This window comes from Petromyzon marinus, chromosome 84 (genome assembly GCF_048934315.1).
Source record: "Petromyzon marinus isolate PM22_M1 ecotype Great Lakes invasive population chromosome 84, UKy_Petmar_22M1.pri1.0, whole genome shotgun sequence".
Taxonomy (NCBI): domain Eukaryota; kingdom Metazoa; phylum Chordata; class Hyperoartia; order Petromyzontiformes; family Petromyzontidae; genus Petromyzon; species Petromyzon marinus.
The window spans coordinates 3,689,410-3,706,001 of record NC_133749.1 but is presented as its reverse complement, the minus strand read 5'-3'; the positions used below and the strand labels follow the sequence as shown (position 1 = coordinate 3,706,001).

At 49.0% G+C, this 16,592-nt stretch overlaps 2 protein-coding genes across 2 annotated transcripts in view; one reads left to right on the top strand and one right to left on the bottom strand.

The window, feature by feature from the left end:
- Positions 1–978, bottom strand: part of LOC142907900 (uncharacterized) — a 25,514-nt gene extending 24,536 nt beyond the window's left edge. Inside the window, exon 1 of the mRNA XM_076057810.1 lies at positions 961–978. Within this exon, the coding sequence (XP_075913925.1) occupies positions 961–978 (18 nt within the window). The remainder of the gene's footprint in view (positions 1–960) is intronic.
- Positions 979–1,061: 83 nt separating this feature from the next.
- LOC142907899 (uncharacterized) lies at positions 1,062–13,297 on the top strand. The gene is made up of 4 exons (XM_076057809.1): positions 1,062–1,344; positions 9,510–10,191; positions 10,374–12,908; positions 12,990–13,297. Exons 1-4 carry the CDS (start codon positions 1,099–1,101, stop codon positions 13,259–13,261), a joined length of 3,735 nt encoding a protein of 1,244 aa, XP_075913924.1. The 5' UTR covers positions 1,062–1,098; the 3' UTR covers positions 13,262–13,297.
- The last annotated feature ends 3,295 nt before the right edge of the window (positions 13,298–16,592 follow it).

The following is a 16,592-nucleotide window of genomic DNA, read 5'->3' as shown; positions in this document are numbered from 1 at the left end:
TAGTGTAGTGCATAGTAGTATAGTGTATAGTGTAGTGTATAGTGTAGTGTATAGTAGTGTAATGTATAGTGTAGTGTATAGTAGTGTAGTATTGTAGTGTATAGTGTAGTGTATAGTAGTGTAGTGTATAGTGTAGTGTATAGTAGTATAGTGTATAGTGTAGTGTTTAGTGTAGTGTATAGTGTAGTATATAGTGTAGTGTATAGTGTAGTGTATAATGTAGTGTATAGTATAGTGTATAGTGTATAGTAGTGTAGTGTATAGTGTAGTGTATAGTGTAGTAGTGTATAGTGTAGTAGTGTATAGTGTAGTGTATAGTAGTGTAGTGTATAGTGTAGTAGTGTATAGTATAGTGTATAGTGTAGTGTATAGTATAGTGTATAGTGTAATAGTGTATAGTAGTGTAGTGTATAGTGTAGTAGTGTATAGTGTAGTGTATAGTGTAGTGTATAGTAGTGTAGTGTATAGTGTAGTGTATAGTAGTATAGTGTATAGTGTAGTGTTTAGTGTAGTGTATAGTGTAGTATATACTGTAGTGTATAGTGTAGTGTATAATGTAGTGTATAGTGTAGTGTATAGTAGTGTAGTGTATAGTGTAGTAGTGTAGTAGTGTATAGTGTAGTAGTGTATAGTGTAGTGTATAATATAGTGTATAGTGTAGTGTCTAGTGTATTGTATAGTGTAGTGTATAGTAGTGTAGTGTATAGTGTAGTAGTGTATAGTGTAGTGTATAGTGTAGTGTATAGTAGTGTATAGTGTAGTGTATAGTGTAGTGTATAGTGTATTGTATAGTGTAGTGTGTAGTGTAGTGTATAGTGTAGTGTATAGTGTAGTGTATAGTGTAGTGTATAGTGTAGTGTATAGTGTAGTGTATAGTGTAGTGTATAGTGTATAGTGTAGTGTATAATGCATAGTGTAGTGTATAGTTTATAGTAGTGCTGCACCTCTTCCGCATCGTACCTCACCCACCATGCACATCTCTCCCCCCCACCCCCCACCACCACCCACCCACCCACACTCCACCCACACCACCCACCACCCACACACCACCCACAGATCCACCTCGTAGACTCCAACCCGGCGCACTTCGCCGCGAGCATGGTGACCTCGTTCACCTTCTACGACTACGTGGATCACCGCCGCGATGACGTGCACGCGAAAGCCATAGCAGCGGCCGTGGCGGCCCGGGGCCTCAGGCCGCGCGGCTGTCTCGCCTTCTGGGAGGAGTGTATCGTGCTAGCGGCAGGCGTGGCCCACCTCCTAGGCCTGCGAGGCAACTCGGTCGAGGCCATGCGGAGGGTCAAGCAGAAGAGCATCACCCACCAGCACCTGTCCACGTCGCCCGTGGGTGTTTTGGTGGGGGGGGGGGGGAGGGGGGGGGGTTGGGGGGGGTGGGGGGGTGAGGGGGGGGGGGGGGTAGGGGGTGTGGTGGGGGGTGTGGGGGGCGTGTGGTGTGTGTGTAGTTGTAGGTGTGTAGTGTAGTGATAGTGTAGTGTATAGTGTAGTTTGTAGTGTAGTTTGTAGTGTAGTTTGTAGTGTGTAGTGTGTAGTGTAGTGTGTAGTGTAGTAGTGTGGTGTGTAGTGTAGTGTATAGTGTAGTGTAGTAGTGTATAGTGTAGTGTATAGTGTAGTGTGTAGTAGTGTAGTGTGGTGTATAGTGTAGTGTATAGTGTAGTGTGTAGTGTATAGTGTAGTGTAGTGTGTAGTGTAGTTTGTAGTGTAGTTTGTAGTGTGGTGTGTAGTGTGGTAGTGTATAGTGTAGTGTGTAGTAGTGTAGTGTATAATGTAGTGTGTAGTAGTGTAGTGTATAGTGTAGTGTGTAGTAGTGTAGTGTATAGTGTAGTGTGTAGTATTTTAGTGTATAGTGTAGTGTGTACTGTGGTGTGTAGTAGTGTATAGTGTAGTTTGTAGTGTAGTGTGGTGTATAGTGTAGTGTATAGTGTGTAGTGTAGTGTGGTGTATAGTGTAGTGTATAGTGGAGTGTGTAGTAGTGTAGTGTATAGTGTAGTGTGTAGTGTAGTAGTGTATAGTGTGTATAGTGTAGTGTGTAGTAGTGTAGTGTATAGTGTAGTGTGTAGTAGTGGTGTATAGTGTAGTGTGTAGTGTAGTGTGGTGTGTAGTGTAGTGTATAGTATAGTGTATAGTAGTGTAGTGTATGTGTAGTGTGTAGTGTAGTGTGGTGTGTAGTGTAGTGTATAGTGTAGTGTAGTGGTAGTGTAGTGTGGTGTGTAGTGTATTGTGTAGTGTGTAGTGTAGTAGTGTATTGTGTAGTGTATAGTGTAGTGTGTAGTAGTGTAGTGTATAGTGTAGTGTGTAGTAGTGTAGTAGTGTTATAGTGTATGTGTCGTGTGTGTGTAGTGTAGTAGTGTAGTGTGTAGTGTAGTTTGTTGTGTAGTGTATAGTGTAGTCTATAGTGTAGTGTGTAGTTTAATGTATAGTGTATTATAGAGTAGTGTTGTAGTGTAGTGTATAGTGTTGTGTTTGGTGTGTGTAGTGTGTATGTAGTGTATAGTGTAGTGTATAGTGTAGTAGTGTAGTGTATAGTGTAGTAGTTGTGTGTGGTGTGTTTGTAGTGTGTGTGTTGTAATGAGGGAAAAAAAGTCTTTGATCCCTGCTAATTTGTACATTTGCCCACTGACAAAGAAATGATCAGTCTATAATTTTAATGGTAGGTTTTATTTGAACAGTGAGAGACAAAATCCAGAAAAACGCATCTCAAAAAATGTTACAAATTGATTGATTTTTAATGTCGCTGGCTCGTGATGCCAGGCCGGCTCACTCACCACTCACTATCTCTCCATCTCACTATCTCACTATCTCACTCACTATCTCACTATCTCACTGTCTCACCATCTCACTATCTCACTATCTCACTGTCTCACCATCTCACTCACTATCTCACTATCTCACTGTCTCACCATCTCACTCACATCTCACCATCTCACCATCTCACTATCTCACCATCTCACTATCTCACCATCTCACTATCTCACTCACTATCTCACTATCTCACTATCTCACCATCTCACCATCTCACCATCTCACTCACTCACTATCTCACTCACTATCTCACTATCTCACTCACTCACTATCTCACTATCTCACCATCTCACTATCTCACTATCTCACCATCTCACTATCTCACTGTCTCACTATCTCACTATCTCACTATCTCACTCACTATCTCACTATCTCACCATCTCACTCACTATCTCACCATCTCACTATCTCACTATCTCACCATCTCACTATCTCACTATCTCACTATCTCACTCACTATCTCACTATCTCACTCACTATCTCACTCACTCACTCACTATCTCACTATCTCACTCACTATCTCACTTACTCACTCACTATCTCACTATCTCACCATCTCACCATCTCACTATCTCACTATCTCACCATCTCACCATCTCACTATCTCACTATCTCACTGTCTCACTATCTCACTCACTATCTCACTCACTATCTCACTATCTCACTATCTCACTATCTCACTCACTATCTCACTATCTCACTCACTCACTATCTCACTATCTCACTGTCTCACTATCTCACTATCTGACTATCTCATTATCTCACTATCTCACTATCTCACGATCTCACTATCTCACTATCTCACCATCTCACCATCTCACTATCTCACTATCTCACTCACTATCTCACTAACTCACTATCTCACTCACTATCTCACTATCTCACTACCTCACCATCTCACTATCTCACTATCTCACCATCTCACCATCTCACTATCTCACTATCTCACTGTCTCACTATCTCACTATCGCACTCACTATCTCACTATCTCACCATCTCACTATCTCACTGTCTCACCATCTCACTATCTCACTGTCTCACCATCTCACTATCTCACTATCTCACTGTCTCACTATCTCACTCACTATCTCACTCACTATCTCACTATCTCACTATCTCCCTATCTCACTGTCTCACCATCTCACTATCTCACCATCTCACTATCTCACTATCTCACCATCTCACTATCTCACTATCTCACTCATATCTCACTATCTCACTGTCTCACCATCTCACTATCTCACCATCTCACTATCTCACTCACTATCTCACCATCTCACTATCTCACTATCTCACTAGCTCACTCACTCACTATCTTACTCTCTCACTATCTCACTATCTCACTATCTCACTCACTCACTATCTCACTATCTCACTCACTGTCTCCCTATCTCACTATCTCACTGTCTCACTATCTCACTCTCTCACCATCTCACTATCTCACTAGCTCACTATCTCACCATCTCACTATCTCACTATCTCACTCACCATCTCACTATCTCATTATCTCACTATCTCACTATCTCACTCACTATCTCACTATCTCACCATCTCACCATCTCACTCACTATCTCACTGTCTCACTATCTCACTATCTCACTATCTCACTCACTATCTCACTATCTCATTATCTCACTCACTCACTATCTCACTATCTCACTATCTCACTCACTATCTCACATCTCACCATCTCACCATCTCACCATCTCACCATCTCACTATCTCACTGTCTCACTATCTCACTATCTCACCATCTCACCATCTCACCATCTCACTATCTCACTATCTCACCATCTCACCATCTCACTTTCTCACCATCTCCCATCTCACCATCTCACTACTCACTATCTCACTATCTCACCATCTCACCATCTCACCATCTCACTATCTCACTCACTATCTCACTATCTCACTGTCTCACCATCTCACTATCTCACCATCTCACTATCTCACTCACTATCTCACCATCTCACTATCTCACACTCTCACCATCTCACTATCTCACCACTCACTACACACACTCACTCACACTTACTCACCACTATCTCACATCTCACTATCTCACTCACTCACTATCTCACTCACTGTCTCACTAACTCACTATCTCACTCTCACTATCTCACCTCTCACTATCTCACTATCTCACCATCTCACTATCTCACCATCTCACTATCTCACCATCTCACTCACCATCTCACTATCTCATTATCTCACTATCTCACATCTCACTCACTATCTCACTATCTCACTCACTATCTCACTATCTCATTATCTCACTCACTCACTATCTCACTATCTCACTCACTATCTCACTATCTCACCATCTCACCATCTCACCATCTCACTATCTCACTGTCTCACTATCTCCACCATCTCACCATCTCACCATCTCACTTTCTCACCATCTCACCATCTCACCATCTCACTATCTCACTATCTCAAGATCTCACTATCTCACCATCTCACTATCTCACTATCTCACCATCTCACCATCTCACCATCTCACCATCTCACTATCTCACCATCTCACCATCTCACCATCTCACTATCTCACTATCTCACCATCTCACCATCTCACCATCTCACTATCTCACTATCTCACCATATCACTATCTCACTCACTATCTCACTATCTCACTATCTCACCATCTCCCTCGCTCCCTCACTCACTCACTCACTATCTCACCATGTCACTATCTCACTCACTCACCATCTCACCATCACACTCACTATCTCACTATCTCACCATCTCACTATCTCACTATCTCACTATCTCAGTGTCTCACCATCTCACTATCTCACCATCTCACTATCTCACTATCTCACGATCTCACTATCTCACTATCTCACCATCTCACCATCTCACTATCTCACTATCTCACCATCTCACCATCTCACCATCTCACTATCTCACTCACTATCTCACTATCTCACTGTCTCACCATCTCACTATCTCACCATCTCACTATCTCACTCACTATCTCACCATCTCACTATCTCACTATCTCACCATCTCACTATCTCACTAGCTCACTATCTCACTCACTCACTATCTTACTCTCTCACTATCTCACTATCGCACTATCTCACTATCTCACTCACTCACTATCTCACTATCTCACTCACTGTCTCACTATCTCACTATCTCACTGTCTCACTATCTCACTATCTCACCATCTCACTATCTCACTATCTCACGATCTCACCATCTCACTATCTCACTATCTCACTATCTCACTCACCATCTCACTATCTCATTATCTCACTATCTCACTATCTCACTCACTATCTCACTATCTCACCATCTCACCATCTCACTCACTATCTCACTGTCTCACTATCTCACTATCTCACTATCTCACTCACTATCTCACTATCTCATTATCTCACTCACTCACTATCTCACTATCTCACTATCTCACTCACTATCTCACTATCTCACCATCTCACCATCTCACCATCTCACTATCTCACTGTCTCACTATCTCACTATCTCACCATCTCACCATCTCACCATCTCACCATCTCACTACTCACTATCTCACCATCTCACCATCTCACTTTCTCACCATCTCACCATCTCACCATCTCACTATCTCACTATCTCACGATCTCACTATCTCACTATCTCACCATCTCACCATCTCACTATCTCACTATCTCACCATATCACCATCTCACCATCTCACTATCTCACTATCTCACCATCTCACCATCTCACTATCTCAATATCTCACCATCTCACTATCTCACTCACTATCTCACTATCTCACTATCTCACTCACTATCTCACTATCTCACTGTCTCACTCTCTCACTATCTCACTATCTCACTCACTATCTCACTCACTTTCTCACTATCTCACTATCTCACTATCTCACTCACTATCTCACTCACTATCTCACTATCTCACTATCTCACTCTCTCACCATCTCACTATCTCACTCACTATCTCACTATCTCACTCACTATCTCACTATCTCACTATCCCACCATCTCACTATCTCACTGTCTCACTATCTCACTCACTATCTCACTATCTCACTCACTATCTCACTATCTCACTATCTCACTCACTATCTCACTGTCTCACTCACTATCTCACTATCTCACTCACTATCTCACTATCTCACTGTCTCACTCACTATCTCACTATCTCACTATATCACTATCTCACCATCTCACTATCTCACTATCTCACTATCTCACTCACTATCTCACTATCTCACTATCTCACTCACTATCTCACTATCTCACTATCTCACTCACTATCTCACTATTTCACCATCTCACCATCTCACCATCTCACTATCTCACCATCTCACCATCCTCACTATCTCACTATCTCACCATCTCACCATCTCACCATCTCACTATCTCACTGTCTCACTATCTCACTATCTCACCATCTCACCATCTCACCATCTCACTATCTCACTATCTCACCATCTCACCATCTCACTTTCTCACCATCTCACCATCTCACCATCTCACTATCTCACTATCTTACGATCTCACTATCTCACCATCTCACCATCTCACTATCTCACCATCTCACCATCTCACCATCTCACCATCTCACTATCTCACTATCTCACCATCTCACCATCTCACTATCTCACTATCTCACCATCTCACTATCTCACTCACTATCTCACTATCTCACTCACTATCTCACTATCTCACTGTCTCACTATTTCACTATCTCACTATCTCACTCACTCTCTCACTATCTCACTATCTCACTCACTATCTCACTCACTTTCTCACTATCTCACTATCTCACTATCTCACTCACTATCTCACTCACTATCTCACTATCTCACTCTCTCACCATCTCACTATCTCACTCACTATCTCACTATCTCACTCACTATCTCACTATCTCACTATCCCACCATCTCACTATCTCACTGTCTCACTATCTCACTCACTAGCTCACTATCTCACTCACTATCTCACTATCTCACTATCTCACTCACTATCACACTGTCTCACTCACTATCTCACTATCTCACTATATCACTATCTCACCATCTCACTATCTCACTATCTCACTGTCTCACTGTCTCACTATCTCACTATCTCACTCACTATCTCACTATCTCACTATCTCACTCACTATCTCACTATCTCACTATCTCACTCACTATCTCACTATCTCACCATCTCACCATCTCACCATCTCACTATCTCACCATCTCACCATCTCACCATCTCACTATCTCACTATCTCACCATCTCACCATCTCACTATCTCACTATCTCACCATCTCACTCACTCACCCTCTCACTATCTCACTATCTCACTATCTCACTCACTATCTCACTATCTCACTATATCACTATCTCACCATCTCACTCACTCACTATCTCACTATCTCACTCACTATCTCACTATCTCACTGTCTCACCATCTCACTATCTCACCATCTCACTCACTCACTATCTCACTCACTATCTCACTATCTCACCATCTCACTATCTCCCTCACTATGTCACTATCTCACTATCTCACTGTCTCACCATCTCACTATCTCACCATCTCACTCACTCACTATCTCACTCACTCACTCACTATCTCACTATCTCACCATCTCACTATCTCCCTCACTATGTCACTATGTCACTATCTCACTATCTCACTATCTCACTCACCATCTCACTATCTCACCATCTCACCATCTCACCATCTCACTATCTCACTCACCATCTCACTATCTCACTATCTCACCATCTCACTATCTCACCATCTCACTATCTCACCATCTCACCATCTCACCATCTCACTATCTCACCATCTCACCATCTCACCATCTCACTATCTCACGATCTCACCATCTCACTATCTCACTCACTATCTATCTCACTATCTCACCATCTCCCTCGCTCCCTCACTCACTCACTCACTATCTCACTATCTCAATCACTCACTATCTCACTATCTCACTCACTATCTCACTATCTCACTATCTCACTCACTATCTCACTATCTCACCATCTCACTATCTCACTCACTATCTCACTATCTCACTATCTTACTATCTCACTATCTCACTATCTTACTATCTCACTATCTCACTATCTTACTATCTCACTATCTCACTATCTCACTCACTATCTCACCATCTCACTATCTCACTATCTTACTATCTCACTATCTCACTATCTCACTCACTATCTCACTATCTCACTATCTCACCATCTCCCTCGCTCCCTCACTCACTCACTATCTTACTATCTCACTATCTCACCATCTCACTATCTCACTATCTCACTATCTCACTCACTATCTCACTATCTCACTATCTCACCATCTCCCTCGCTCCCTCACTCACTCACTATCTCACCATCTCACCATCTCACCATCTCACTATCTCACCATCTCCCTCGCTCCCTCACTCACTCACCATCTCACCATCTCACCATCTCACTATCTCACTATCTCACCATCTCACCATCTCACTATCTCACTCACTATCTCACTATCTCACTATCTCACTCACTATCTCACTGTCTCACTATCTCACTATCTCCCTCGCTCCCTCACTCACTCACTCACTATCTCACCATCTCACCATCTCACTATCTCACCATCTCCCTCACTCACCATCTCACCATCTGACCATCTCACCATCTCACCTTCTCCCTCACTCACTCCCCTCCTCTCCACCCACCACCCCCAACAGTCGACGAGCTCCTTCACCGTCCGCTCGCTGCCCCTGTCTTCGTGGCGCCAGGCCGACGAGGCCTCCCGCTCCCTCACTCACTCACTCACCATCTCACTATCTCACTATCTCACTATCTCACTATCTCACTATCTCACTATCTCACTATCTCACCATCTCACTATCTCACTATCTCACTATCTCACCATCTCACCATCTCACCATCTCACTATCTCACCATCTCACCATCTCACCATCTCACTCACTCACCATCTCACTATCTCACTATCTCACCATCTCACCATCTCACTATCTCACTATCTCACTATCTCACCATCTCACCATCTCACCATCTCACTATCTCACCATCTCACCATCTCACCATCTCACTCACTCACCATCTCACTATCTCACTATCTCACCATCTCACTCACTCACCATCTCACTGTCTCACCATCTCACTATCTCACTATCTCACTATCTCACCATCTCACCATCTCACCATCTCACTATCTCACTATCTCACTATCTCACTATCTCACCATCTCACCATCTCACTATCTCACTATCTCACTATCTCACTATCTCACTATCTCACTATCTCACCATCTCACTATCTCACCATCTCACCATCTCACCATCTCACTATCTCACCATCTCACTATCTCACTATCTCACCATCTCACTATCTCACTCACTCACTGTCTCCCTCTCTCCCTCACTCACTCACTCACCATCTCACTATCTCACTATCTTACTATCTCACTCACTATCTCACTCACTCACCGTCTCACTATCTCACCATCTCACTATCTTACTATCTCACTATCTCACCATCTCACCATCTCACCATCTCACCATCTCACCATCTCTCTCACTAACCATCTTCCCCTCCACCCACCCCCAACAGTCGACGAGCTCCTTCACCGTCCGCTCGCTGCCCCTGTCTTCGTGGCGCCAGGCCGACGAGGCCTCCCGCTCCCTCACTCACTCACTCACCATCTCACCATCTCACCATCTCACTATCTCACTATCTCACTGTCTCACTATCTCACTATCTCACCATCTCACTATCTCACTATCTCACCATCTCACCATCTCACTATCTCACTATCTCACCATCTCACTATCTCACCATCTCACTATCTCACTATCTCACCATCTCACCATCTCACTATCTCACTATCTCACTATCTCACCATCTCACTATCTCACTATCTCACCATCTCACCATCTCACTATCTCACTGTCTCACTATCTCACTATCTCCCTCGCTCCCTCACTCACTCACTCACCATCTCAATCACTATCTCGCTCCCTCACTCACTCACTCACCATCTCACCATCTCACTATCTCACCATCTCTCTCACTAACCATCTTCCCCTCCTCTCCACCACCCACCCAACAGTCGACGAGCTCCTTCACCGTCCGCTCGCTGCCCCTGTCTTCGTGGCGCCAGGCCGACGAGGCCTCCCGCTCCCTCACTCACTCACTCACCATCTCACTATCTCACTCACTCACTATCTCACCATCTCACTCACTATCTCACTCACTATCTCACTATCTCACCATCTCACTATCTCACCATGTCACTATCTCACCATCTCACCATCTCACTATCTCACTATCTTACTATCTCACTATCTCACTATCTCACTCACTCACCATCTCACTATCTCACTATCTCACCATCTCACCATCTCACTATCTCACCATCTCACTATCTCACCATCTCACTATCTCACTATCTCACCATCTCACTCACTCACTATCTCACTATCTCACTATCTCACCATCTCACCATCTCACTATCTCACTATCTCACTATCTCACTATCTTACTATCTCACTATCTCACTATCTCACTACCTTACTATCTCACTATCTCACTGTCTCACTATCTCACTATCTCACCATCTCACTATCTCACCATCTCACCATCTCACCATCTCACTATCTCACTATCTCACTATCTCACCATCTCACTATCTTACTATCTCACTATCTCACTATCTCACTATCTCACCATCTCACTATCTCACTATCTCACCATCTCACCATCTCACCATCTCACTATCTCACTATCTCACCATCTCACTATCTCACTCACTCACTCACCATCTCACTATCTCACCATCTCACCATCTCACCATCTCACCATCTCTCTCACTAACCATCTTTCCCTCCACCCACCACCCCCAACAGTCGACGAGCTCCTTCACCGTCCGCTCGCTGCCCCTGTCTTCGTGGCGCCAGGCCGACGAGGCCTCCCGCTCCCTCACTCACTCACTCACCATCTCACCATCTCACTATCTCACTATCTCACCATCTCACCTTCTCACTATCTCACTATCTCACCATCTCACCTTCTCACTATCTCACTATCTCACCATCTCACTATCTCACTATCTCACTATCTCACCATCTCACCATCTCACTATCTCACCATCTCACCATCTCACTATCTCACTCACCATCTCACCATCTCACCATCTCACTATCTCACTCACCATCTTACCATCTCTCTCCCTCACTCACTCCCCTCCTCTCCACCCCACCACCCCCAACAGTCGACGAGCTCCTTCACCGTCCGCTCGCTGCCCCTGTCTTCGTGGCGCCAGGCCGACGAGGCCTCCCGCTCCCTCGCCTTCCCCTGCGTCCTCAAGCTGGAGTTCGGCGCCGGCGCCGTCGGCGCTCGCCTCGTCGCCGGCGCCGCCGACTGCCGCCGCCGGGCCCGCGCCCTCGCCCGCGACCTCCGCCAGGAGAGCGACTTCCCGGGCATCGGCCTCGGCTTCGGCAACGGCTCCCTCCTCGCCGAGTTCGCCGGCGGCACGGAGCACGACGTGGACCTCGTGCTCTTCGGCGGCCGCGTCGTCGCCGCCTTCGTCTCGGACAACGGCCCCACGCGTCCGCCGGGCCTGGCCGAGACGGCCGCGGCCATGCCCTCGGGCCTCGCCGGCGACCGCCGGTCGCAGCTGGTCGCGGCGGCGCACCGCTGCTGCGCCGGCTGCGGCCTCGCCGACGGCGTCTTCAACGTGGAGCTGAAGCTGTCGCCGGCGGGGCCGCGCCTCGTCGAGATCAACGGGCGCATGGGCGGCTTCTACCTCCGCGACTGGATCCGCGCCGTGCACCACGTGGACGTCCTCTTCGCGGCGCTCGCCGTCGCCTGCGGCCTCCGGCCCGCCGCCCGCCCGCTGGCGCCGCGCGGCCACCTCGTCGGGGTGATGTGCGTGCCGTCGCGGCACGGCAAGGCGCTCGCGCCGGGCGGGCCGGCGTCGCCGGCGGCGCTGCGGGCCCTGCACGACGCCGGGGCGCTGCGGCTGAACCTGCTCATGGACGACGCGGCCGGGGCAAGGCGGGTGGGAGGAGGAGGCGGTGGAGGCGGCGGAGGCGGTGGAGGCGGAGGCGGTGGAGGAGGCGGTGGAGGCGGAGGAGGCGGTGGAGGCGGAGGAGGCGGGCGGAGGCGGAGGAGGAGGAAGCGGGAGGAGCGGGGCGAGGAAGGGGGCGAGCGGCGGGACGGCTGTGGCGGCGGCGGGGAGGAGGGGGAGGTGGAGGTGGAGAATGAGGAGGAGGAGGAGGAGGATGAGGAGGATGAGGATGAGGAGGATGAGAAGGATGAGGATGAGGTGGAGTACGAGGAGCCATACTGCAACATCGCCTGCTACGGGAGCACGCGGCAGGCGGCCGCAAGCCGCCTGTTGCACCTCAGCAAGGTGCTCGGCATCGACTCGAAGGAGTACCCAGTGGCGTACTTCCTGAGCCACTTCTCGTAGGGGTGGTGGTGGTGGTGGTGATGGTGGTGGTGGGGGTGATGGTGGTGGTGGTGGTGGTGGGGGTGGTGGTGGTGGTGATGGTGATGGTGGTGGGGGAGGTGGTGGTGGTGGTGGTGGTGATGGTGGTGGTGGTGGTGATGGTGGTGGTGGGGGTGATGGTGGTGGTGGTGGTGGTGGGGGTGGTGGTGGTGGTGATGGTGGTGGTGGTGGGGGAGGTGGTGGTGGTGATGGTGGTGGTGGTGGTGATGGTGGTGGTGGGGGAGGTGGTGATGGTGGTGGTGGGGGTGGTGGTGGTGGTGGGGGTGGTGGTGGTGCTGGACTACATCGCGGATGCGAGCCCACGTCCTTGACACCAGGGCCTACTGTGGAGCTGATCTGCCTACTGACTATCGACTAGTCATCCGTAAGATGCGCCTTTGCCATTCTTCCACTCCGGTTGGTGGGTGTACACCCAGGACCCCATTCCGACCTAAAGTGGCCTGGTCTCAGTTATCTGATGAAAGTTGCAAGCGAGAATTTCATCGTCGCTTGCGGCTGGGATTGGCATCGTCCCCGACTCCTCCTGATGTCGAGGGTAAATGGGCGAGGTTTAGGACTGTGACTCATGCAGCTGCAATGGCTGCTTTGGGTACGCGGTCCAGACCTCCCCAGACACCCTGGCTGACAGAGGAGGTGTTTAGGATGGTTGAGAAAAAGCGACAGGCCCACTGTCATCGGCTACAGAATCCCACGTCAGAGAATGAGGAGGCTTACCGCAGCCTTCGCTCGGAGGTTCGGAGAGCCGTGAGGCGCTGCAAGGATGGGTGGTGGTCGCGGGTTGCTGAGGAGATGGAGTCTGCCTCAGTGGCCCGTGAGCACAAATCTCTATTTAACTCCATCAAAAAAGTAACCTGCAGCGCCACACCTATTACCATCACTAGGGGAAAAACCGGTGATCCAATCTCCGACCCCCAGGAACAGGTTCGCAGATTTGCTGAGCATTTCTGTGAGGTCCTGGGGGAGGGAAAATCCCTCAGCCAGGAAAACATCGTGGCACAAAGTGAGGATGACCCTGCTGAGGCTGCGGTGCCTCAAATATTGGAAGAAGTCACCCCCTGTGAGTGGCTGGCTGAGGTGCCATCTGCTGAGGAAGTATTGAAGGCGATCCGGAGTCTGAGACCAGGAAAGGCAGCGGGCAGAGATGATCTCCCAAGCGAAATGCTGAGGGAGGGTGGCGTTTGTGCACAGACTGCCCTATATGACATCATAACAACAGTCTGGACCACTGGACGGGTTCCGCAGGATTTGAAGGATGCCCTGGTGGTCCCCCTTTTTAAGAAGGGGGACCGCACAGACTGTAACAACTACAGGGGCATCACACTCCTCAGTGTGCCGGGAAAGGTCCTGGCAAGGATTATTCAACATCGCCTTGCCAGGCACGCTGAGGAGAGGCTTGCGGAGCCCCAATGCGGTTTCAGGAAAGGGCGGTCCTGCACAGATGCCATATTTTCTGTCCGTCTGCTACAGCAGAGGTGTAGGGAATTCCAACAAGACCTACATCTCTGCTTTATTGACCTGGTCAAGGCTTATGATACCATCAGTAGGCCTGGGCTCTGGGTCGTTCTTCGTGCTTTTGGAGTACCTGACCCTCTGCTCACGATCATTAAGGACCTTCATGATGGTGAGCGGGCCCCGGTAAAACTACGTGGCCGGGAGTCAGAGCCATTCCCTGTACACCTTGGGGTGCGACAGGGATGTCCTCTGGCTCCCACATTATTTAACATCTATTTTGACCACGTAGTTCGTGAAGCCTTCAATAGCTGTACCGGGGGAATCTCCATATGGTACAGATATAATGGGAGGCTAATCGATGCCCGGGTGCGGTCAAGGGATGGCTCCCTATTGCTCAACCACGTTATGTATGCTGATGATTTGGTAATAGCTGCTCAGTCAGAGGAGGAGTTGGAGATGCTGCTGCTGAGACTGGAGCGTGCCACTAAGAGGTGGGGCCTTACCATCAGCCCCACCAAAACTAAGCACCTGCCTGGGTATTTTGTACCATCGGACACTCCACCCCCACAACTCCCAATCGGTGATGGGGCAGTTGTGGAGAGAGTGGAGAGTTTCCCATACCTGGGCAGTGTGCTTATGACTGGCTCCAGTTTAACAGCAGAGGTCTCACTCCGAATCAGTCGAGCGGCAATATCTTTTATTCGGTTGCGTGACGCTGTGTGGAAGCTCTCTGGTCTGTCTCTCCGCACTAAGCTTCAGGTCTTCTCTGCCACGGTCATTCCCTCCCTTCTCTACGCTTGCCAAACGTGGACCCCCCTAATGGAACATCTTCGCCGGTTAGAAACATTTAGGCTGGCCTGCCTACGATCCATCCTGGGTTTAACCAGACTTGATTGTGTGAGGAGCTCACAAATCCTTGAAAGATCTGGGCAGGGTCCCATCGGTGAGCTCCTCCGGCAGGCAAGTCTGCGATGGCTGGGTCATGTAGCCCGCATGCCCAGCCACCGCATGCCGAAACAGCTTTTGTTTGGCCGGATTGAGGGGGCTAAGCGGGCGCGGCACGGGCTAGAGAAGAGATGGAGTGATGTGGTACAGGAGGACGTGGAGCTGAGTGGACTTGCCGATGACTGGTACCAGCGGTGTCAAGATCGGCCTCTGTGGAGGAGGCTCGTGAAGGACGCTGCTACTGGGCAGTTTGAGGCAGTCGCCCTCCAACAACAACGGAGGGCGGAGGAGCGACGCTCAGAACAACGAGCAGAGCGCCGGGTGGCTAAAGCACAGCAGGTTGGCACAGTAGGGGGCACAGGTGGTGCATCAGCCAGTCATCTCAGCCAGTCATCTCAGTCAGTCGACCCGTGGCACCTGCTGGGTCTGCCCCGTGACCTCCTGCCAGCGGGCGTTCGACACTTCACGTGGCCTCAGGGTGCACATAGCCTGGCACAAGCGTCGTGGTGACGTCACCGCCACTTAGTGGCGAATGGCGGTTGTTGTTGTTGTTGGTGGTGGTGGGGGTGGTGGTGGTGGTGGTGGGGGTGGTGGTGGTGGGGGTGGTGGTGGGGGTGGTGGTGGTGATGGTGGTGGGGGTGGTGGTGGTGGGGGTGGAGGTGGTGGGGGTGGTGGTGGTGGTGGAGGTGGGGGGTGGGGGTGGTGGTGGGGGTGGTGGTGGTGGTGGTGGTGGTGGAGGTGGTGGGTGGGGGTGGTGGTGGTGGAGGTGGTGGTGGTGGAGGTGGGGGGTGGGGGTGGGGGTGGTGGTGGTGGGGGTGGTGGTGGTGGTGGAGGTGGGGGGTGGGGGTGGTGGTGGTGGTGGTGGAGGTGGTGGTGGTGGTGGTGGGGGTGGTGG